General features: G+C 43.7%; 1 protein-coding gene across 3 annotated transcripts in view; it reads left to right on the forward strand.

Moving 5' to 3' along the window:
- The window catches only part of WAPL (WAPL cohesin release factor), a 131,981-nt gene that overhangs the window by 38,181 nt on the left and 70,034 nt on the right, over positions 1–23,766 (forward strand). For all 3 annotated transcript variants that reach the window (XM_075934835.1, XM_075934833.1, XM_075934834.1), the window contains exon 3: positions 19,892–20,938. In XM_075934835.1, coding sequence (XP_075790950.1) covers positions 19,892–20,938 — 1,047 coding nt within the window. The remainder of the gene's footprint in view (positions 1–19,891; positions 20,939–23,766) is intronic.

Raw genomic sequence — 23,766 nt, forward strand, 5'->3', positions numbered from 1 at the left:
GCAGATGTATTTTCCTTTACTCTCTATTTTTTTGCCTCCCTTCCCTACTAGCTATTTGGCTGCAGTCTCACTCTCTCATCTTTTCTGTGTTACTCCCTCTCTTGCCCCCAACCTATCCCTCACCCTCTCCTGCCACCAAGCTCCCTTCTAGATCTTGTCATCCTCACCCCATCCTGCAGTCCTGTCCCGCACACTGAACCCCTCATTTTTGTTCCCACCCCAGAGCCTAAGGGGGTCCACAAAATCTACTAACTCCAGAGAAGTAAATCTGGCCTATGGGAAGCCCTGAACCTCAGTCCTCCCTGTCCCTTCCCCTTCCCCTCACCCTGTGGGGCAGGAGCACAGAGGAGTGAGGGGGTCTCAGTTGGGGGCCACATGAATGAGTGTTGGGGGTTTTTGGAGGAGTTTTTTTTTGTTTACTGCTTGTGTGGTCCCCAAATGATTTTTCTGTAGGTCAGTGGCGCCTGACTCAAATGTTCCCCACCGTTGCCATAAATAAAGAAAACATTGAAACCTTTTGTGTTGGACATATTTTACTTTATTTAAAATGTAGTTTGATAAACTAACGTGAGAGAGTTAAAACACTTAATCTGTTTAATAATTGTAAATTAAACAGTTTCCCCTAGCTGCAGCACTAACAAAATGGCTTGGGTATAATTACATAATTAACAGTGAGTTTCAATTAGCAACTGGTAGTCTGTGGAAGGTTTTGCATTGCCACAAGTAGTCTACAGGGTGTGTAGTGGAGACTGGCATGGCCCAGGGAAGGAGGATTAAATCTTGGCATCCCTCTTGGAAAAGGTTTCTGCCTCTTGTGTTAGCTTATACCCATGCCCTCTCTTGATATTCATACCTACCTTTCAACTGTTGGTAGTGAGCCACTTCCACTGTGAGGCTACGTTTATACTGCAGGGTTTTTGTGCAAACGTGTGGAGTGTTCACACCTCAAATGCACTTTTGCACAAGTAAATTGGTAGTAAAATGGCAGAACAGAGGACTTACGCCTCATAGAAGGAGGTTTACCTACACCGGCAAAACTCCTAACTCCCTTTTGCGCTACAGCTATTGCGCAAAAACACAAGTGTGGACACTCCAGAGGAAAAAGCACAGGTGCTCTGATGGCCATTCTGTGAATGGCCATCAGAGCTTTCTTGCGCAAGAGCGTCCATGCACTGTAGATGCTGTCTTTCACAAAAGCACATCACTTTTGGGGTGTGCTTTGAGGTGTGAACGTGCTCGTGCGCAAAAGTTGTCTTGCGCAAGAAGCCTGCAGTGTAGACATAGCCTGACTGAATATAACTAGTTAAGACTTGATCAATTACTCTGTTCTTTTGATATGCTTGCGTGTGTGTGTGTGTGTGTGTGTGTGTGCCAGTGTTTTCTTAAACTTTTTAAGACCAAACAATTTTTTTGAGGAACAGCAAGGATTTTTTTTTGCCCGGGGGGGGGGGGGGGGAGAGGAAGGTTGAGGAGGAAAAGGAGCCTTTATGTGTGGCCATTTTGAATTCTGTTGTTCTTCGCGGCACACCTCCAACTGCCGTGTGCCGCAGAACAGTTTAAGAAACACTGGTGTACACGCTGTCTCTGATTTCCACTCCATGTACCTAATGAAGTGGTTTTTTACCCAAATTATGTCCAAATTAATTTGTTTAAAGTGCCACAGGACTCTTCATTAATTATGAAGACATTACATAAGGTTTGACTGTGACTGATGTTTTGAGGCGTTTCCCTAGTAACCTTTTTCCAGCCTAACAGTTCACTTTTTAGCATGATCCACTTTCATATTAATGCCTGTTGTCTCCAGTTTAACTTGCTGTCTTGTGTGGAACTGTATTTGTTGCTTTGCAGAAACCCAAGTTGATTTCATCTACTGCATTTCTGTTGTCTAGAAGTCAGCTGTTCTCTCAGAGAGGTCTATCACAATATACCATTAGTAAAATCATGATTGTATTTTACCCCACTGTTTTACCTCTGATTTTTAAGTACTCCGTTTCAAAATCTGTTGTCAGAGCTTACATATAATTGAAGTCAAATTTACAGGCCTATAGTTTGTGGGGCTACTTTTTTCCCTTTGGTTACCGTTTGTAATCTTCCAGTCATAGGGTACAAGTCGGGGTGGGGAATCTTTTTAATGTCAGGGTCTACTGATGCACAGAAAAATCTTTTGGGGGCCACACAAGTGAGAAGCGAAAAACAAATAACCCCTCCCCCTCCCCTTACTGATATGGCCCCTGAATCAGGAGAAATACTCTTTTTCTCCCCCCCCCCATTTCCCCCCACACCAGAGCTTAGTGTTACCAGATTTGCCCAATACTCTGGGGTATGCTCATTTATCAGGGTTACCCTTATGGGACTGGGGGAAGGTTAACAGTTCTATCAGTGTGCTGTTGGTGCTCACTTGGGCTCTCATATGGAGCTGAATTCTCCGTGCTGCCAATTCCCCCTCCCACTGGAGCTCTCCTGCAGGAACTAGGTTCCTCAGGATGGGGTTCTTCCCACCTTGGCAACACACACAGACACTCACACCCACTAACAGAGCACGTCTGAGAGGACTGGGTACTCAGCACTCACAAGCTGACCCCCTCATATGTCCCTGGACTCAGCTGGCTGGGTTTCACAGCAATGCCACACTGCACCCTCATGTGCCTTTGGACTCCGTGGGCTGGATTAAACAGCACTTTAAGCTGCCATCCTCATAAGCCCCCATGTTCAGCACCCCCTATCCCCACTTTCACACCACAGTCATTGCTGGTAAACCACACGATGAGCAAACCCCACAGGATTTTAGGCACTACAGGGATCTTTTGCTTGGGTACAAGAAGCGTTGTTGCAGAGCGAATGGGGAAGCCAAAACAACACCCCTTAAGGAAGAGTGAGCAAAAGAGAAAGAAAGAGAGAGAAGCAACCAGTTTAACAATGAAAGTGATTTATTTCTGAGTAGTGAATAGATATCAAAAAGTTACAATATTAAATCTAACAATTACAATATTAAATCTAAATTGAAACTGATTACAAAAGTTAGGTAACCATATAACAGTTTACACAGAGCAGGGTCAGGAGTCTATGCTTAGAGAGAGAGTTGAGAGAGAGAGAGACCTCACCACTCCACGGAGCTTTCACTGATCGGGGTTCCCAGATGATGATGGTAGCCAGGGGTCCAGAGGGCAGGAGAAAAGCAGGACAGAGCCCCCAGCACGATCAGATAGGAGATGAAGTCTCAATGGAACTGATGCAGTTTAAGTCCAGGTATCAGAACAGTTTTCTTGGGGCAAGGAGAGGAGTTTTTATAGGGATAGTTCAAAGAGAAAGAGGAGAGACAATAAAGACTGATCACCTCTGGTTATGGGTGATGTTCCTTGAACGAGCTCACAATGCAACTAGGCAGTTTCAGTATTTTAGATGTCAATAGGATCGTTACTAGAATTGGTCTGATAATGACTAATTTGGGTGTGAGCAGGCCTAGGTTCATTAGCATCTGGAGCAGGGATTTCCCATCAGGCAGTGCTTCTCTGCTTTCGGTGTCCCATAGTTCAGTGCGGTTCCTGCCTTGGAAGAGCTGCTCTCCATTCTGTATGCTAATGAGATGTCCTTCTGTTCCATCTTTAATGCAAATGAGGCTGGGGTGTTTCCTTAATTATATCACCCTGGTCTGAAGCAGTTTAGGTGTGTCTTCCCCGGCCTTTTCATTGCTTTGTCTTTGATTCTAGCAGAGGCCTGAGGGAGGGGGATGGTTTTCCATGAATGTCACTCCCTGACTCCCCAAGAGCACAAGGCTGACAGGCGACCATGTTCTGGTTCCCCAAGAATCACAGAGCTGGTGGGTAACATTAGGGGGGCCCCGGTTAGTATATTTTGTGCTCCAGCCATGTGGGGGGGAGGAGGGAGTAATAAGGAGAAGGGGTGGCGCACCAGCATGGACTACCCAATGCTTTGGGGAAGCTCCAAGCCTGCAGGGAGTGGAAGGGGTGGGTAAGATCCAGGCTGCATCCAGTCTCTGGGCCTTAGGTCCCTCCTTCCCCTACCCTAAGTGTTTCATTAGCGTCACTAAAAACTGAGCCTTTTTTTAAAATTTGAGATATTTGGTCATACTAGACTATTAAAATTCACCCTATTGAATGCATAGCAGTATTTTCCTTTTATGTGGCTAAGAACCCTTTTATTATGGGTTTGAATTTGACAGTTCTCACTTTTCCTCTCACCCCCCCCTTACACTTGATCCCTTCTTCTATTCCTTGTAGAATGTCTCTTAACCTGTTATAGAAATGTAGCCTTGTTAGTCTGGGGTAGCTGAAGCAAAATGCAGGACAATGTAGCACTTTAAAGACTAACAAGATGGTTTGTTTATTAGATGATGAGCTTTCGTGGGTCAGACCCACTTCCTCAGATCAAATAGTGGAAGAAAATAGTCACAACCATATATACCAAAGGATACAATTAAAAAAAATGAACACACATGAAAAGGACAAATCACATTTCAGAACAGGAGGGGGATGCGGTGGGGGGGGGGGGGGGGGAGGAAGGGGAAGGTAAGTGTCTGTGAATTGATGATGTTAGAGGTGGGATGTCTGTGAGCTAATGGTGTTAGAGGTGATAATTGGGGAAGCTATCTTGGTAATGGGTAAGATAGTTTGAGTATTTGTTCATTCCTTCTCGGAGAGTGTCGAATTTTAACATGAATGACAGTTCAGAGGATTCCCTTTCAAGTGCAGATGTAAAAGGTCTTTGTAGCAGAATGCAGGTGGTTAAGTCATTGAGAGAGTGTCCTTTCTGGTTAAAATGGCAAGAAACTGTTTTTTCTTAACCTGTTAGTGTCTTGTTCAGCTAGTTTGGTCTGCAGTCCTTCTTTTACAATCTCCTCCCTCCTCCCTGTTTGGGATACAGGCTCAAAAAGTTTCTTCAGTTTTGGTGTAAAGCAATTTCAAACCTCTTCCACATTGAGAGTTATTCCAGTCAGCTTCCCCCCTCCTCCCCGCCCCACAAAGTATTGGGATTTCTCAGCTAAGAAAAGAAGAGACTAAATGGGAATATGATAGAGGTCTATAAAATCATGACTGGTATGGAGAAGGTGAATGAGGAAAAGATACTTGTTCCCATAACACCAGAATAGGGGGTCATCAAACGAAATTAATAAATAATGGTTTAAAAGAAACAAAAGAAAGTTCTTACACCATGTACAGAACCTGTGGAACTCCTTGCCAGAGGATGTTGTGAAGGCCAGGACTTAAACAGGATTCAAAAAGAGAAAACTAGATAAATTCATGGAGGAGTGGTCCATCAATGCTTATTCATCGGGAGGAGTAGAATGGTGTCCCTAGCCTCTTTCAGTTAAGGGTGAGATTGCTTGATGATTACCTGTTCTGTTCATTTCCTCTGGGGCACCTGACAATGACCACTATTGGGAGACAGGATACTGGACTAGATGGACCTTTAGTCTGACCCAGTGTAGTTGTTCTATTCTTAAACAAAAAAAGGGGAAATTATTTTTGTCCTTTTTGAAATCAAGGATCTTAGTTTCAGATCTGTTTGTTCTTCCATTTAGCTTATGCTAAATAGCAGTGATGAAGGCACTCATTTACTGGTGGATGAGTAGGGTCACTGAGATTGGTGTTTGGAGTAGCTTGTGTGGTGTGTACATGCCCCCATTTTATGTAACCCTTCCCCTCTGCAGAATTTTCTGTTTTGGCTTCCTCCTCCTCCATTGACTAGTTGAATTTCCCACATAAGCTTGGTGTACCATCTTCACATCCCCCACTATTCCAAGGACCTGCTGCCACACTTTGATTCCCTTTTTCACATTACTCATGTCTCCCCTCACATCAGGATTCTGCATTGTCCCACATGAAGCAGGCTTTATGTGGGCCCCATTCTCTTCTCTCTCGTGTCCTGGGGCACTCTGTGCGGCTTCCCTCCCCCATTATTCATGTGTAATGTATGCTACACTCTTACATAGTTACAACTCTGTATTACTCAGGAGTGAGCATTTTTCACACCCCTGAGCAACTGTTATACCACCTTAGCCCTTGATGTAAAAAGCTCTATGTGGATGGAAGGGCATCTTCTTTCCACATAACTACTGTCTCTTGCAGGGGTGGATTATCCATACCAATGGGAGACGCTCTCCTATTGGCATATTCGTTTCTTCTCTACAGCTGCACCAATGCAGCACTTCGGTACACTTCCCACTGTAGTGGGAAGAAAAGTATGATTGCACTGGAAGGTTATGATGGTAGCCAACTGGTTGTTCGTGCAGACACTTAACAGAGGCTCTTCTAACCAAATGTTAGGTACTAAACATCTCTTTTCCTCCTTTTTGTGTTTTTCGTTTTCTTATTTTTACAAAAATCAAATGGATTCTGTCCATTGATGCCTAGAACCTAACACCAGAGTTGATTGGATATAACATTTAAGTTTATTGGGTTACTAACTGGTGCCATCAATTTGAGGTAGACCTGACTTAGCCAAAAAGAGTGGTTTATCTGTCTGGCATTCATTTGGATTAGATTTCTTGTATCTTGCTAATTAAGCTTTAGAGATTTAAACAAAGTAAGCAACTAGTCTCACAGATGGATGCTGCAAGAGATTTTATGGTTCTCAAAAAAAACCCTCTGATATCGGGCAGCAGACGCCAGTGGATTATGTAATTATACATTACCATTGATCTAAAATTACTCGGTATGCTGCGTCTAATGTGTGTGCCTAAAAAGGCTTTAATTGCAGTTAAAATTGGGTGGAGAAATGATGACATATTTTAACTGCAGAATCTGTAATCATACAGTTGTCAGTGCATTTTTTGTGTGCTTTTCTTATTTACTATGTAGAATGCAATAGTAAATATTTCCTGAAGTCTCTTAAGCATCAGCTATAATTGTAAACCTAGGCTAGATTAGGGATGTAATAGTGTAGTCGATTAACTGATAAGCAAATGCTTATAGGTTAATGCTGTAGACTACAAGCATTTTCCCCCCTCACCACCAGTAAATTTTTTTAGCAGGCTGGCCAGCAGCCTGTTTCAGTCCTGGCTTGCGACGGGTCTGGGACCTACCCCTACTGTAGCTCTGCATTTAAAGTGTTGTTAGGGGTAGTTGGGTAGGCAGCCTGGCTCAGTTCCAGCTCATGCCAGGTCCAGGAGCTCAGATGCTGCCCCCCAACGGGCTACTACTACCCCGTATCAGACGCAGCAGCATGGGGCAATAGGCGGACGGTCCATGGGCGGAGTTGTTTTTTTAACTGGCTCCCCTTGCAAACCAGCTCCTTCCTGGCACTCTGTGCTGCTGCCTCTGATACAGAGGCAGCAGCACAAAGTGGCAGGCAGCTCCTCAGGAGTGGTGCCGGAGGCACTGGCTGCCAGCCCCATCCCCAGGGATTATGCACTAGTCAAGTAACTGGTAGGGATTGATGAGGTTACTCAACTAAGCCAATATCTAACATCTGTAGGCTGGATCACTTCTTAAAAAATATAGTCTTGCGATCTGGATGGATGGGGGCATAGTCAGTGGGGCAAGGTGGACATGCCCAGGGCCCCAGCCATGCCTTGCATCCCAGACTTGTTCCATGGCAGTTAAGCCAAGAGGGTGTGAAGGCAGAAGCCTCCACTCCCTGATCCTAGTCCTTGGCAGTAGCGCCATGTGTCGGGAGAAGACACTGTGTCCCTTGACTCAGTTTCTTGGCAGACCTTGCTGTGGTCTGGGATTGAGGAGTTGTTCCTACCGGCCATGTTCTCAGGGTGGGGTTAGGGTGGGGAAGCTCTCACTGGCTCCTACAGCCTGAAGCTGTGGTGTGGGAGGGAGTCAGCTTCTCCAGTCTTAGAGCCACAGTTGGGAGTGGGAGTAAAGTAGCAAGTATGTTGTGAGGCCTCAGTGGGAAGTCTTACCAAGGAAGTTCACTGGTAAATTCTCTCTCCTACCAAGAATTAAACAATGTCTTATGCTTTGTACTTGACAAGTTTTGGTAATGTTCCTAAAGCATTTGCAGAGTGAAGGCACACGTTAAAAGTTTTATTTTACATGTATAATATTAAACAAGTGGCAGCAAAAGTATACTTTTCTTTTAATTTTGACTCTTACTGAGCATAATCAGGTAATTGAATTCAGTGTTTACTGTTGCATCTTAAGCAAAGTAGTAGGTTTTTAGACAAGATTTTGGGCCCATCAGACAATTGATTTGTACAGTAGTCTTGATTCAGTAATAAGACAGCGATAGTATGTTGATATTGAATACACTTTTAGTAATGCGTCTTAGGATAGCTTGTTGGAATGGATTTGGTCCTAGCTTCCTTCCTGATTAATGATGCTTCTTAATTCTTCTCCAAAGTACCTCTTAAAGAGTGTTCTGCAACCTGTATTTGAAAAAATAGATATCACAAGAACAGAAAATAGGAAAATCCTAAGGATGAAAAGAAAACATGGAAACCTATGTAGTTGGAACATGGTTGTCTGTTTTAGATAAAAAGGAGAAAACTTCTCGTTCAGACCTGTGTGCGTTAAATATTCTTTGCAGGCTACCTCTTTTGAAAAAAGGCCCTGTTCATCCACCTCCCTCTCCCATTCTGCTGTTTGTCTTTAGTGATCTTAAATTTCAATTAATCAAGTAGTCGATGGAAATTCCATCGATTACTTGATTAGTTGATAAGGGGGTGCTCGCTATTCTGCTGTTCTTCTCCCTTTGAAATGTACAAGAGCTGTCCGCTCTTGTACATTTCAAAGGGAGAGGAGCAGGAGCAGGGACTGGTGAGGCTGGGAGCAAGGCTGACAGGGACAGCTGACCCTTCTCCCAGGGAGGATTTGTTGCAGGCTTTGCAGTATAACACTTATTTAAGCTTTATAGTGCAGAGCCTGCAGTGCATGTAACTGCCATGACTTTTTTTTTTTGCAGTTTGTTATATTTTTGAACGTATTTTACATACTTTAGCTATTATAGTCTTCCAAGAAAGCTGAGATATGATTTTTCTAATGATTAAATCTCTCACATCCCTATATAAAGGGCATAAATCATCTCCCCTCCCCCTACTCCTTTTGCTAGTTACCATTTAACAAGCAGGAACTTGAACCTAAGTTCTGAAACTGTGTGGCTGGCTGCCCAGCTGCCCAACAGCTCTGTGCTGAGGCTCAGGGCTGCCATACAGAGTTATACCTCTTGCCAGCATAGAGCACTGCTGCTGTCCACTGCCCCACACTTAACTGGTTAACCAATAAATGGGATTAGCTGCGGCTTAGTTGTCACTATGCAGTTTAAATGAAGGACACTTCTTATGGACTTTGATGCAAGAAATTTTGTGAGTTGAGGGGAACTCCTTTTCTTATACTCCACATCTTGTTCAGGATGTTGTGCTTAACGAGCACTTTTGTGGCAACATATAGAAGGGGCAGATGGCATGTCTTACATTCAAATTAAATAGTCTAGACACAGGAGGAGTGGCAGGTCCTGATCTTTCCTGCAGCAGGAGAGGACTGGTCCCGCTTTCAGTGGAGATGCAGTGTCAGGCTAACTAGTCAGGTGGCGGATTTTTCTCCCCAGAGCAGGGCATGTCCTATTGCTTGAGAGAGAGTGAGAAGCAGTAGTGCTAGTAGTATTATGAGAGCACTAGAGGCTCATCTGCCACATAGAACCAGCCATTGGGGTTTAGGGATATAAAAGATTAACCGGTAAGTATTAGGCTTCCTGGAATGCTTACTTCCAACCACATTGGCCATGTTCCTGTCAGTTGGCCTGGTCAGCGTGGCAGGTGAGGCCACGTTGTTGGCTGTGCCACAGTGTTCTGGCCATGCTGCAGCAGCCCCAGCAACTTCACCACCCTGGCCCTGGCAGGGGCAGGTAGAATCTCAGCAACTCCTCGACAGCAGCAGGATCCAGACCCCAGCCACACCGGAGCGGGCCTCGGTGGGGATAGGTAAAACCCTAGACTTTGTGGCGCTGCATCGGCCCTGGCCCCAGCTGCATTGCTATGCCTGCCCACCATCCTAGTAAGATTCCGCACTGCCCTGCTCCTACCAGTGGTTAACTAATTAAATTATGTAATTTTAATAATTAAACTGGGATATCAGGGATGCTTTCAGCAGTATCACCCTATGGAGTCAAGGATGCTGTTTTCTGGAAGAGCCTTCCGTACCTTTGCTTATTGATAACCGCTTTACTGAGAATTCCATAGCTCCATCAAACCTTTCAGCTGCCATGAGGTGCCTTGTAGCCTTTTAGCCTGGAAGCAAGTGAGACAGTTCCATAAAAGGTGCTCTAATTTGGCTTGGAAGGAGTAGATTTGTATCAGGAAATGTAGGTAATCATCAATTTAACACACTTCCTCCCCCTTTCTCACCACACATAAACCAAAGAGAATATTTCCATTTATGATTATTGAAATTTACAGGAGCAATATGAGAAATACACTTTGGGGTTGGATTTAAGGATATTTACTTTGTATATTTTAACCTAGTGTTGTCAGTTTGGTGTTGAAATGATTTAAAAAAAACCTTCAACTTTTTTGAATCTCCTGTTACTAAATTGTCTGACCTTCCCTTAAGTTCCCACACCTGTGAATACTATCTGTAATTTGCAAAATGCTTAAACATACATTGTTGAAATTATATATCTAAATTAATTCTACCAAGCCTAGCTTTGGTCTAGATTCTCCAGCTCATCCATTGAAAGATTCCACCTATAATGTAGAAGAGGAAATATTGGTCTTGAACAAATCAAAGAGCTCTGGATCAACTTAAGTGTTGTCACTACATGACCACAAGAAAAGTAAAAAGATTCTTATTGTGTTCCTTAAGTTCTTCATCAATGAAAGTAGGGGCACATTCCCTATCTGTAAGGGAAGGAAGAGCCTGGGAATTGAGAACTGGCTGTATTTTGTCATTTGTTTTAGCCTTCATTACTCATTTGCACTCTAGGGAGAACACGAAGACAGATGGACGAACAGGCAGTGCTGAAGGATCATCCGGGGCAAAATGATTGCTTTGAAATCAAGAAATGAGCTGTGCATTCCTTTCTTTCTGGCAGTTGAGAATGTAATAAGTGAAATGCCTAAATGAAACCAAAAGGACAAAACTGACAGCATTGGCTATCTATTTGCAACAGATGCATACTTGGCTCCAAACTGAGGACCGCTAGTAGTTTCTAATATGCTAGTTCAGACGCTCAAGGCTTCAATTTTGAAAAGCAGAAGACTTAAATATAAGCAAAAGTACCGCTGGCTGTTCATCAAACATTGCAAGAGGGACTAAGTGACCTTTTACATTTTATTTTAAGGCAAACAGTCCTCTGGCCATCACTCTCAAACTTAGACTTATGGTTTCACAGTGAAAGGAATACTTCAACAGATTTAGAAGAAAAATGCACACCAGATCAAATAATAGCAAATTTTTTGGTTCAGGGAGATTCAAGGAGATTGATATATAGTCCTTCATAACAGGCTGCATTTAGCTCCTCACATTAGAGAAGACAACTGACTAAGTCATTTACTGAATGTATCCTATCAACTGTCATGATGTTCTCAGGCGCACATAGGGGATGATATGAGTCACTTTCACATCTGCTGCAGATTGGAATAGCACCATTGAATGAGGAAACTGATTTTTTTTTCTTTGTGTCCAGACAAAAATACTGATAAGTCATGCTGGACCTCAAATTCCCCAAGTACACTCAGCTGTTGTCTGACATCTGTTGACCTGTAGGAAGTGTTCCTGTCCATACCTGTATAGGAGTATCAAAAAGCCTAGTCCTGTTGGAAGGAAGGACTGAAGATTTCAGGCTCCAGTTGTTAAATCTGCAGATACAAAAGGATATTATGGATTGGTTAGTTGGGAGATCTTGTGGGAAAATCACCCTGTGTGCAGAGTACAACCTCTTATTGGAGAAAGGAAACTCCCTCTCTGAAAAGAGGATATTGCCTTATCCCATCTACAACCTGGAATATTCACCCCGAATACTGTAGGCACCACTAGTGGCACTTGAATGTATTTTCTAAGTGGTGGAGTCTAGTGTTCCAGATGAGCCAGTGCTTTTCCAGGGGGGTGTTAGTTTGGACTGATACTCTAGGAAGTTTTGGATCCATCCGTTACCCAAGGGACTAATGCGTGTGTGTGTGTGTGTGTGTGTGTGTGCGCGCGTGCCAGGGAGGAGCGGGGAGGTTACCTCCCATCCCGTTGATCCTTCATACTTGCACTGTTGGCCCATAGAATCCCTGTGTTGTGAATTCCAGTTCTGTATGTAACTTCACTGACCTTCCCCTTCTAGGCAATACCATCTGGTACTATGGGAAGAAACTGAGTCAGGGTCACAGGTATCCATGGGCATATAATTCTCTTTGCTGATAAGGCATTGACACTGATCTTATGAGGTATAGGAAATATCGAGCTGTTGCTGAGGGTGGCTGCTGAGCCTTAAATGCAACACACAGGGATCCATGATAGGCTATATAGACCTCTGGATGTTTTCCCGTCCACTAGCCCTCATAGGATGGTCCTTCCAGTACATAAAGCTATTACAGAGCCAGCCTGTAGGATTTGGCTTACTCCTGCTCTACCGTAGGAGGGGTTCAGAAGTAATATATTGAACTGTTCAGTCACTGCTCCAAACTCCTGAGTGCATATAATCTGTAGCTTTGGAGGTTCCATTGGGCAAGGGTTCTAAATACTGTCACTTTCTAAGGAGGAAGATTTTTTTTCATCCATAAACCTTCAATTTATAATTGCAAACTAGTAGGTGCTGTTAACAAAATACGATTTCACAAAATCCAAATTCTTAGTGTTCAAGGACTAACTCCCTCAAAAAGGAACTTGGAGCGCTTGGAGATTGGTAGCTAACATTTCTGTTCAAGTTGCAGTGAACATGACAGATGCTTCATTTAGAGAAGTGACATAATATTCCATATGCTTTATGAAAATATGCTTATGATATGAATATAACTGAGATGTTTTATGCAAGGTGGCTCATAACATATAATTGGAAAGGTTGTTGTTTAGTGAATGATTATCTCATTTATATGCATGTATCTTTTTTATAGATAAAGTTAGGAATATTAACCTGTGTATCTGAAACTTCATATTTTCTGCTTACCTCCCCTGCTAATACTTCAGGACAACAGTGGAAAATCCAGACATGGCTTTGATGGCCCATCACTGGATAATTGATTGTGCAAAGGCTGGCCATCGTGTAGCCATGCCATTCTGCTACTGTCTCATGGACTCTAGGGAGCTACAAAGCCAGGTTATCTGTTTACCTGATGCTGGAATCCATCATGAATTCTGTACTTTTTCACAAGAGGGTGGGGGATATTCAAAGGTTTCCCACTGCATAGAAATTTTATATAAGCTAGGGGAAGAGAACAGTTTTCTTCAGCTTAATTTACCACTGCCTTCCCATGCCAAAGAGATAGTTGGAAACACCTGGAAACAAAAGGACTGTAACTAAAAGCGGTGAGGAGTGGGGGAGAATTGCTTGGCCCAGGTCAAAAAAGACCTCTGGCTTGTGGACTTCACTTGAAATAATATCTTGGGAGGAAAAATTATTCATAACCAGTTTTTTGGTGTATTTTCCTTAGATTGTGTGCTTTGTATTATTTTCTTAGTAATCTACTTTGATCTGTTTGCTACCACTTTACTTAAAACAAAAGGTTGTCTTAGTTCAGAAAATTATTTCTTATTTTATAAAATAGCCCAGTTTATGTAATTTCTAATGGGGGAAGGGACCAGAGGCTGTGAATACCTTTCTTTACCAGGAAGGCTAGGCAATAAGGGGTCCATGAGCTGGACTCACTTTGCCAAGGTTAGCTCTGGCCACTGCCACTTGATTTACCTGCACATATGTAGGTACTTATAGCTCCTATTGGCTGTGAATCACTGTTGCCAGCCAATGGGTGCTGTGGGAAGCGGTATAGACCGGGATACCGCTTCTTGCAGCTTCCATTGACTGGGAACACTGAATTGTGGCCAGCAGATGCTGCTAATAGTCGTATCTGTGGAGACACGGGCAAAAAAAATGCCTGCAGCCCAGCAAGCACTAATCCTGGCAAACTGCATGCAGCTTGCTGCCTACTCCTGCCATAGAGGAAGCAGATGAACTTCAGATAACTTAGAATCATAGAATACTAGGACTGGAAGGGACCTTGAGAGGTCATGGAGTCCAGTCCCCTGCCCTCATGGCAGGACCAAATACTGTCTAAACCATCCCTGATAGACATTTATCTAACCTACTCTTAAATATCTCCAGAGATGGAGATTCCACAACCTCCCTGGGCAATTTATTCCAGTGTTTAACCACCCTGACAGTTAGGAACTTTTTCCTAATGTCCAATCTAAAGCTCCCTTGCTGCAGTTTAAGCCTATTGCTTCTTGCTCTATCCTCAGAGGCCAAGATGAACAAGTTTTCTCCCTCCTCCTTATGTCACCCTTTTAGATACCTGAAAACGGCTATCATGTCCCCCTCAGTTTTCTCTTTTCTAAACTAAAACCCAGTTCTTTCAGCCTTCCTTCATAGGTCACGTTCTCTAGACCTTTAATCATTCTTGTTGCTCTTCTCTGGACCCTCTCCAATTTCTTAACATCTTTCTTGAAATGCAGTGCCCAGAACTGAGGCCTAACCAGCGCAGAGTAGAGCAGAAGAATGACTTCTCGTGCCTTGCTCACAACACACCTGTTAATGCATCCCAGAATCATGTTTGCTTTTTTTGCAACAGCATCACAATGCTGACTCATATTTAGCTTGTGGTCCACTATAACCCCTAGATCCTTTCCTTGACAGTCGCTTCCCATTCTGTATGTGTGAAACTGATTGTTCCTTCCTAAGTGGAGCACTTTACATTTGTCTTTATTAAACTTCATCCTATTTACCTCAGACCATTTCTCCAATTTATCCAGATCATTTTGAATTATGACCCTATCCTCCAGAGCAGTCGCAACCCCTCCCATCTTGGCATGATCTGCAAACTTAATAAGCGTGCTTTCTATGCCAATATCTAAATCATTGATGAAGATATTGATCAGAGCCGGTCCCAACACAGACCCCTGCGAAACCCCACTTGTTATACCTTTCCAGCAGGATTGTGAACCATTAATAACTACTCTCTGAGTACGGTTATCCAGCCAGTTAGGCACCCACCTTATAGTAGCCCCATCTAAGTTGTATTTGCCTAGTTTACTGATAAGAATATCATGCGAGACTGTATCAAACGCCTTAGTAAAGTCTAGGTATACTATATCCACCGCTTCTCCCTTATCCACAAGACTCGTTATCCTATCAAAGAAAGCTATCAGATTGGTTTGACATGATTTATTCTTTACAAATCCATGCTGGCTGTTCCCTATCACCTTGCCACCTTCCAAGTGTTTACAGATGATTTCCTTAATTACTTGCTCCATTATCTTCCCTGGCACAGAAGTTAAACTAACTGGTCTGTAGTTTCCTGGGTTGTTCTTATTTCCCTTTTTATAAATGGACACTATATTTTCCCTTTTCCAGTCTTCTGGAATCTCTCGTGTCTCCCATGATTTTCCAAAGATGATAGCTAGAGGCTCAGATACCTCCTCTATCAGCTCCTTGAGTATTCTGGGACACATTTCATCAGGACCTGGTGACTTGCAGGCATCTAACTTTTCTAGGTATTTTTAACTTGTTCTTTTTTTTATTTCATGTTCTAAACCTCCCCCCTTCCCACTAGCATTCACTATGTTGGGCATTTCTTCAGACTTCTCGGTGAAGACCGAAACAAAGAAGCCATTGAGCATCTCTGCCATTTCCAAGTTTCCTGTTACTGTTTCTCCCTCCTCACTGAGCAGTGGGCCTACCTTGTTCTTGGTCTTCCTCTTGCTTCTAATGTATTTATAAAAAGTCTTCTTGTTTCCCTTTATTCCCGTAGTTAGTTTGAGCTCATTTTGTGCCTTTGCCTTTCTAATCTTGCAAAAACTTGTGGTTTTTTGCCTTAAGGAGAGGGTGTATGAGCTGGCCGTTGGAGTCAGCTCTTTGAGCTGACCTCAATGTCTGTGTTTGCAGCAAAGTGTGGCCTTGCTAGAGGAGCCATGAGGGCAGAACTAAGCAAAACCAGGAAAAAGGGGATTCAGTGCTGTCTAGGCATCTTAGTTGGCATCCCAGTTCTCTAGTGCACCAACATGGAATTGAACCATTTTGAGGAATTCCCTTTAATACTAGGATGGAGGCTGAGAGCCTATGCTTATTTTAACTGTGGCAGTAGGTCATGGAGAGAGACTTGAATTTTCATAGGTGGCCACAGTTGCTTATTGGAAGTCAGTGTGAATTTGGAGCACTGGTTTAGTTTAAAAATTCACAATTTAAGTGGGGTGTAGCATTTTGCATTTGCTTCAGCTTCTGAATGATCCCAAGATGATTCCCATGTAGAGAACATTGCAGAAATTTAATGTTTCAGTGTGACAAAGTCTTGCTCTAGACTAGGGATGTGACAGTGTAAATGAGTAAACAGTTAGCTGATGAGCCTGGGCTGAGCTGCCTCCCTCCCTGCCACTTCCCTACCTGCTATCTCTGGCTCCCTGCAAGCACTGGCCCTGTCTTCTCCTTCCCCCTCCACCATCATGGTGTAAATGTGTACCTGCTGAAATTCATATATCTAGACTAGAAATATGAAGTATTTGTGTTGCTCAGACACAAAATGGAAAAAGGTACTGCTGACCACAGTAGCGGTCTAAAATCCAGGGTTTAACCGCATCCATGCACTGCATGTTTCCTTGCTACTGTATCCCAGCGGCTTTCTTCATCTAACCGGGTACTGTTTTCTTCTTTGATTTAAGTCACAGCCAGTTATTGCTCAAATGATTTGTAAGTCAGGTAGTAAATGTCACTGTTCTTGCTGAGTCAGATATCATGAGGACAGAGCTGGGTGTCCTCTGCTCATTTTATACTTTACAGCTTTGTTCCTTTCATAATCCTACATCTTAAATCAAAAAAGAAACTGTATAGACCTCTGTTGCACCTTACTATGCATCACTTGTGATAATCTGGGGGCTGAATATGGATTTAGGCTCTCACATCTGAAAGTATTAGCCAGTGTTCCTATTGCAGCTATGTTAACCATTTCCCCTTTATTAATACTGTAGTTTGTCAGATAATGTTGTCTTTCATCAATGAACCTTTTGTCTATTTGTCTATTTAGCAGTTAAATCGGACATCTTCACAAAGAAAAACCAGTTGCTTTTCATTTCAGCCTACCTGGACATAATCTTAACGACCTACCTACCTACATGCATCTTATTTCAAAGAGACTTTAACACCAGATTAGAGGAAAACTTTAGAACTTTTTCATGCTTAAATTTGACACTTTATGAACGGGCCTTAACAAAGATGCTAATTACCTTAACCATTACAAAGATAGCTTCCCCACTTATCCCTGATTAACCATTCACTGACTCATAAATAGCTATTCCCTCCCTCCCTTCCTCTCCCTCATTCCACCTTCTGTACTAAATGAGATTTGTCAATTTAATAATGTGTTCACTCTTTTCATTGTATTCCTTTGGTAGATATGGTCATGCCAGTTCTCTTCCAGAATATGATCTGAGGAAGTGGGTCTGGCCCACGAAAGCTCATCACCTATTAAACCATCTTGTTAGTCTTTAAAGTGCTACATAGTTTTTCTTCCAGTTAAATAGGGAAATTTGTCTCACCAGAGGGCATAGAGCTTTAGCACAAACTCTATGGCTATGTCTAAACTGGCCGCTTGAATTTGCGCAAGAACACTGATGATCTAATGTAAGGTTGTCAGTGTTCTTGCGCAAATACTATCATGCTCCCGCTCAGGGATAAGCCCTCTTGCGCAAATGTATTTGCACAAGAAGGCCAGTGTAGACAGGGGAGAGGACTGTTTTGTGCAAAAAAGCCCCAATGGCCATCGGGGCTTTCTTGCGCAAAACCGCATCTAAATTGACAGGGATGCTTTTCTGCAAAAAGTGCTCTTGTGTAAAAGCATCTGAGCCAATCTAGATGCTCTTTTCTGCAAATGCTTTTAATGGAAAAACTTTTCCGTTGAAAGCATTTGTGGAAAATCATGCCAGTCTAGATGCAGCCTAGATGTATAAGAATCCCATTCAGCTGGAATTGTATCAACTAGGGCACAAAGGGAGATTTTTCATATCTGCTCATTCTGGGCACCAACTCGTAAGAAAAGGAATTTCACTAAATTACAAGATTATGGTCAGTAGTTCTTGGTCACTAGATAATGGGTTGGATAGCGGGTAATAGAATAGTCAAGTAACAGCATGAAATCTTATTGGTTACTGGACTTTTCTATAGGGGCAGGGCTTGGCGGCCAGTTTATCAAAGACATCAGCACGAGATGCCAGAAGGGAGCAAGTCAAAAAACCAGCACTCCTCAGACCCGCTGCCTGCTGCTCCACACTGGGCAGCAGCTCCTGTTTGTAGGGATCCGAGCTCCCCGTGGACAGAGGCCGCTGCAGCGGGGGATGGGAGGAATGCTGTTGCGAAGTAACCTCTGTCTGTGGCAGCCCAGGCTGATCCAGCAGGAACCCCTGTCCAGGAGGGGTCCAAGCTCCCTGCGGTGCAGCCTCTGTCCACAGTGAGCTTGGGCCAGCAGTGGACAGAGGCCTGTCCCCGACAGTAGCCCTTGTCTGCGGGGGGTCCCATAGGATAGAGGCAGCAGTGGGGGTCGGGGGGAGAGGGCCCAGCAGCAGCTCCTGTTTCTCTCTTTTCCCCCACCCCCTGCTGCTTTTGTATCAGAGGCAGAAAAGGGGTGGGGGGAGAAATGTGAGTAGTCAAGAAGATTAACCAATAAACCTAGGCTGGAGCTGCACCAGACCCAGCTGTTGGGGAGGGCCAGGGGTCATGCCAGACCTGGCCTCTCAGGTCTCCCCCCCTTCTCTCCCCCTCCCCTCCCCTTTCTGGGTGCAGCTAACTCCCTGCCTCTCTGCCCTCCCACAGCTACTGGGGCCTCGCTACCCTGCCTCCCTCCATTCCTCCCCTCCCTCCCTCCCTGCCCCCCTCACTGCTGCCTTTGTGTCAGAGGCAGCAATGCAGGGCAGCAGGTAGGAGTTGACGTGGGGAGCTGACTTAGAAGCCATCTCTCTGCCTGCACTGGCTCCTGGGGAGCCAACCTCTGCTCCTTGTGTAACTGCTGAAATTTTCGACCGTTACAGTTACTTAATTATACTTGCTTAACATCCCTAGTATAAAGCTTGTTTAAGCTTAATATTGCAGAGTCTGAAGCATGCGTAACTAAGATTTTTAACGGTTACATAGTTACCTTTTTAACTCTTTTATATCCCTATTATGTACCCTTCTTTTATCCTTATGTATTGTGCTGTTCAGGCAATAACTTTTGACAGCTGTATAAAAGCAGAAGTTGCAGTTTGGGAACTGGAGCTGTATAATGTAAATTTTTTCTTTGAATATGAATTTTAATAACTCAAAAGTGTAGATTGTCACCCTTGAGTGAGTTGTAACTTGTATCCAAGTATTAGAGGAGAACTTTCTGTATCCTCAACAACTAGGAAGGATGGCTTAGTTCTTTATAGCAACATGCTTCTAACCTTTGACAGCTATCGTAGGGGTCTTTCAGGTCCTCTTGTTCAGTTGCTTTACTGGGGCTCTTTCTTCCTCTCTTTATGAATGGTACTCCTCAGCTAAGTGTGAGGACATGATACCTGCTGTCTGCCAGGTCCCTAAGCTCAGAAAACAAATCTATGAAGATCTGCAGTATTTTCTAAATCTTAAGTTTGCTTTGAATTCTCACAAATTAGTAATTTTAGTATAATTTCATTGGTATTAACACATTGTTTTTGTTCTTCTGACCATTAGATTCCCTGTGTTCCACAGATATAAGTCATAGTTTGACTTGATATATTGGCATTGATGGTTATAATGTGCCTCTATTTGTATTGCTTGGGTATTAATAAGTTCCCTCTTTCTTTTGTAGATAAAATACAGAATTTTAGTGAAGATAATGAGAAGAACAGTCACTTCATCTACAAGAATGCCGAAGACAGTAATAAAACTAATGCTGAAGCCACAGACCTTTCTGGGTACAACATAGAAACCAAGGACTCACTTGACTCTTGGGACTTCCGTATTGGGAAAAGCTCAGACTCTCCATCAGACATGTCTCAGATTAAGGGGCCATTAAGAACTCATTTGTATGAATGGGAGGATGAAGTCGAAGACTCCACAACTGGAGAGTATGTGTTAGATTTTGACAGTGAACATTTCTCAGAAATTAAGAACAAGGATGAAGAGTTTGATAAAGATGATATGGAAGATTCAAAGGAAGCCATTAGTGAAGAACTTGTGCAAACAGTTCTTAGGCCAAGCAACTGTAGGACATATTGTAGATCCAACAAAGCAAAACAGGGGTCAACAAATTTTGATAAGCTAATGGATGGCAGTAGTCAGTCGCTACCCAAAGTAAATAATGAATCAAATAATGATAGTCTGAACCCAGGAAGAAAAGCTGTTTTGAATAGTGAGACCAGTTTTAGAGGAACAGTTGGGCGTACTAGAGACTACACTGTTCTCCATCCATCTTGCTTGTCAGTTTGTAATGTTACTATACAGGATACAATGGAACGTATTGATGAATTCACTACAGCAGCTCCTACAGACTTGGGAGAGGCTGGACGTCTAAGAAAGAAAGCAGACATTGCTACTACTAAGACGACAACCAGGTTTCGACCTAGCAATACAAAATCCAAAAAGGATGTCAAACTGGAGTTTTTTGGGTTTGAAGATCATGATGAGGGTGGGGGAGATGAAGGAGGCTCTAAAAGTTCTGGAAGCTCCAATTATAAAATTAAATACTTTGGGTTTGATGACTTGAGTGAAAGTGAGGATGATGAAGATGACTGGCAGTTAGCCGAAAGGAAACATAATAAAAAACGAAATAGAACAGCCCCATCTTCTTCACTTCAGTCTAGTTCTGATGGCCATGAAAACTTTTCCCAGGACACCCAATTGAGTACTAATGCAGGTAAGCAATATTTTTCAGGAGATGATAGGATTTTAAGGCTTAAATGTACTTAAATTTAAATTGCTGAAGCCTAATTATGATATCTGTAAGATACTTAGTCTCTTGAACTATAATACAGGTTGAACCGCTATGGTCAGGAACTCTGGTCCAGCAGCATCCGTGGTCCAGAAGGAGCGCAGATGTTGCAGGACTAGAGAGCCCCAGCAGTAGAGGTTGCTGGCAGCTCAGCTTGGAGTGGAGCTGGCTGGTAGGGCCAGCAAGCCCGCAGCCAATGGGGGCAGGCAAGCTGGTGGGAGGGGGCTGGAGCTTACAGTTCCTTCTTGCTGCAACTGATGGAGCATCGAAATTGCTCTACTCCAGGCAGCTTAACTTTTCTTGCATTAAAATATAAACTTTGTTTAGATCAGGCCTGGGCAAAATACAACCTGCGGACCGAATGTGGCCCTCCAAGCCACCAGATCCAGCCTGTAGATGCTGTGGGGAGCCCCAGGCAGCTCCCTGCTTGCCTTACCCCACTTGCACACTGCTCAGAAATGGGGCTGTGGGGCAAGCGTGTGGTGTGTTTTTTTTTTTTTTTTTTTTTTTTTAAACTGAGATTCCTGGGGGAGGGGGAGAGGAAGAGCTTTAGGAGCTGCTTCCACCCCCCAGCACAATCCCATTGGCCAGAAACTGTCCAATAGGACCTGGCTGTTTCAATAACAGGCAGCCACAAAGCACAAGGGGTTCCAGAGCACACGGCTGCAGCTTGTGTGGGGGTGGGACAGGCAGCAGTGTTCCCTTTAAGCTGTGTGGCAGCACAGTTTCACAGGTGATAATCAGCACCACCTAGTCAGAGGCTCTGGGCTCAGTGCCTGGGCGGGGCTCATTAATCATCTGTGAAGCTATGCTGCTATGCAATTTAGAGGGAACACTGGCTGGCAAGGAGGCTGATTCAGGAACTGGCTGCTGGCTTGTAAGTCTCCTGCCTAGACCTTGCCTCTGCCAGTCCAGCCCCTCCCTTCCCTAACCCTCTGCCCCTCACTCCTGTCCCCTATTCCACATATCCAAATTCTCAGCCCCATCTCCTCCCAGATCTGGCACCCCAATCTCCTGCTCCAGATCAGTCCCCTCTGCCCTAGCTCACAATCCAACCCCGTGCACCCTCTCCTGTACCCCAATTCCCTGCCTTGGATCACAGTCCAACTGCCTTCACCACAGTCCAGTGCCCCGGGTCACAACTGCTTCTTTCACCCAAACTCCCTCCATTACCCAAGCTCCTTTCTGCACCCAACCTCCATCCCGGAACCTCCACCTCTTCCATTAATATCATGGAAGAGTGCAGCCCTCGGTCACTCTTCAAATTCTTGGAGTGGTGTCCCCCCCCCCCCCCGTCAAATTATTGCCCACTCCCGGTGCAGATAGTTCTCTCTGTAGTGTTAATTGTTGTTAGTCTCCCAGACATGACTTAGCCTAGGGACAGGGCCTGCCCCAGTCTCCAGGTTTTAATGCAGGTGCCCTATGCTGGTTAGTGACCTGTATATCACCTGCCTGAGGTGCTTGGGTGAAGGGCACCTTAGTGACAGTGCCACATGTGTAAATAATTCAAGCCTCTGACAAAGTAAGAGGTTTACCGTAAACCCTTCTAATCGAGTTTGTGCTGGTCCTGGCACTGGAAATAAGATCAGAGTCAGCTTCGAGCACCATGCAGTACAGGGCGCTCTGTTGGTGCCTCTGTCAGATTTGCACCATTTCCCTGGCATTCCCCAGTGTGGAAGGCGAAGACCCCAGTGAGTAGGTGCTCCCTGATGTCTCGCAAGATGAGGAGAGAACCCAGATAATGAGGGGGCCCAGATAAAATTCATCCAAGAATATTAAAGGAACTGGCACATGAACTTGCAAGTCCATTAGCAAAATTTTTTAATAAATCTCTAAACTCAGGGCTTGTACTATTTGACCAGGAGAATTGCTAATATAGTTCCGATTTTTAAGAAAGGGCAAAAAAGCGACCCGGGTAACTATAGGCCCTTTAGTTTGACATCTGTAGTATGTAAGATCCTGGAAAAATTTTTGAAGAAGAAAGTAGTTAGAGACATTGAGGCTAATGGCAATTGGGACAAATTACAACATGGTTTTACAAAAGGTAGATCGTGCCAAACCAACCTGATCTCCTTTTTTGAGAAAGTAACATCTTTTTTTAGATAAAGGAAATGCAGTGCATCTAATCTACCTCGACTTTAGTAAGGCATTTGATACAGTACCACATGGGGAATTATTGGTTAAATTGGAAAAGATAGGGATTAATATGAAAGTTGAGAGGTGGATAAGCAACTGGTTAAAGGGGAGACTACAGCGGGTCATACTGAAAGGTGAACTGTCAGGTTGGAGGAAGGTTACTAGCAGAGTTCCTCAGGGATCAGTTTTGGGGCCAATTTTATTTAATCTTTTTATTGCTGATCTTGGTACCAAAAGTGGAAGTGTCCTAATAAAATTTGCGGATGACACAAAGTTGGGAGCTATTGCCAATTCAGAAAAGGATCGGGATATCATACAGGAAGATCTGGATGATCTTGTAAATTGGAGTGATAGCAATAGGATGAAATTTAATAGTGAGAAGTGTAAGGTTATGCATTTAGGGATTAATAACAAGAATTTTAGTTATAAGCTGGGGACACATCAGTTGGAAGTAACGGAGGAGGAGAAGGACCTCGGAGTCCTGGTTGATTATAGAATGACTATGAGCCGCCATTGTGACATGGCTGTGAAAAAGGCTAATACGATCTTGGGGTGTATTAGGTGAGGTATTTCCAGTAGGGATAAGGAGGTGTTAGTGCCATTATACAAGGCATTGG

This window comes from Pelodiscus sinensis, chromosome 8 (genome assembly GCF_049634645.1).
Source record: "Pelodiscus sinensis isolate JC-2024 chromosome 8, ASM4963464v1, whole genome shotgun sequence".
NCBI classification, from domain to species: domain Eukaryota; kingdom Metazoa; phylum Chordata; order Testudines; family Trionychidae; genus Pelodiscus; species Pelodiscus sinensis.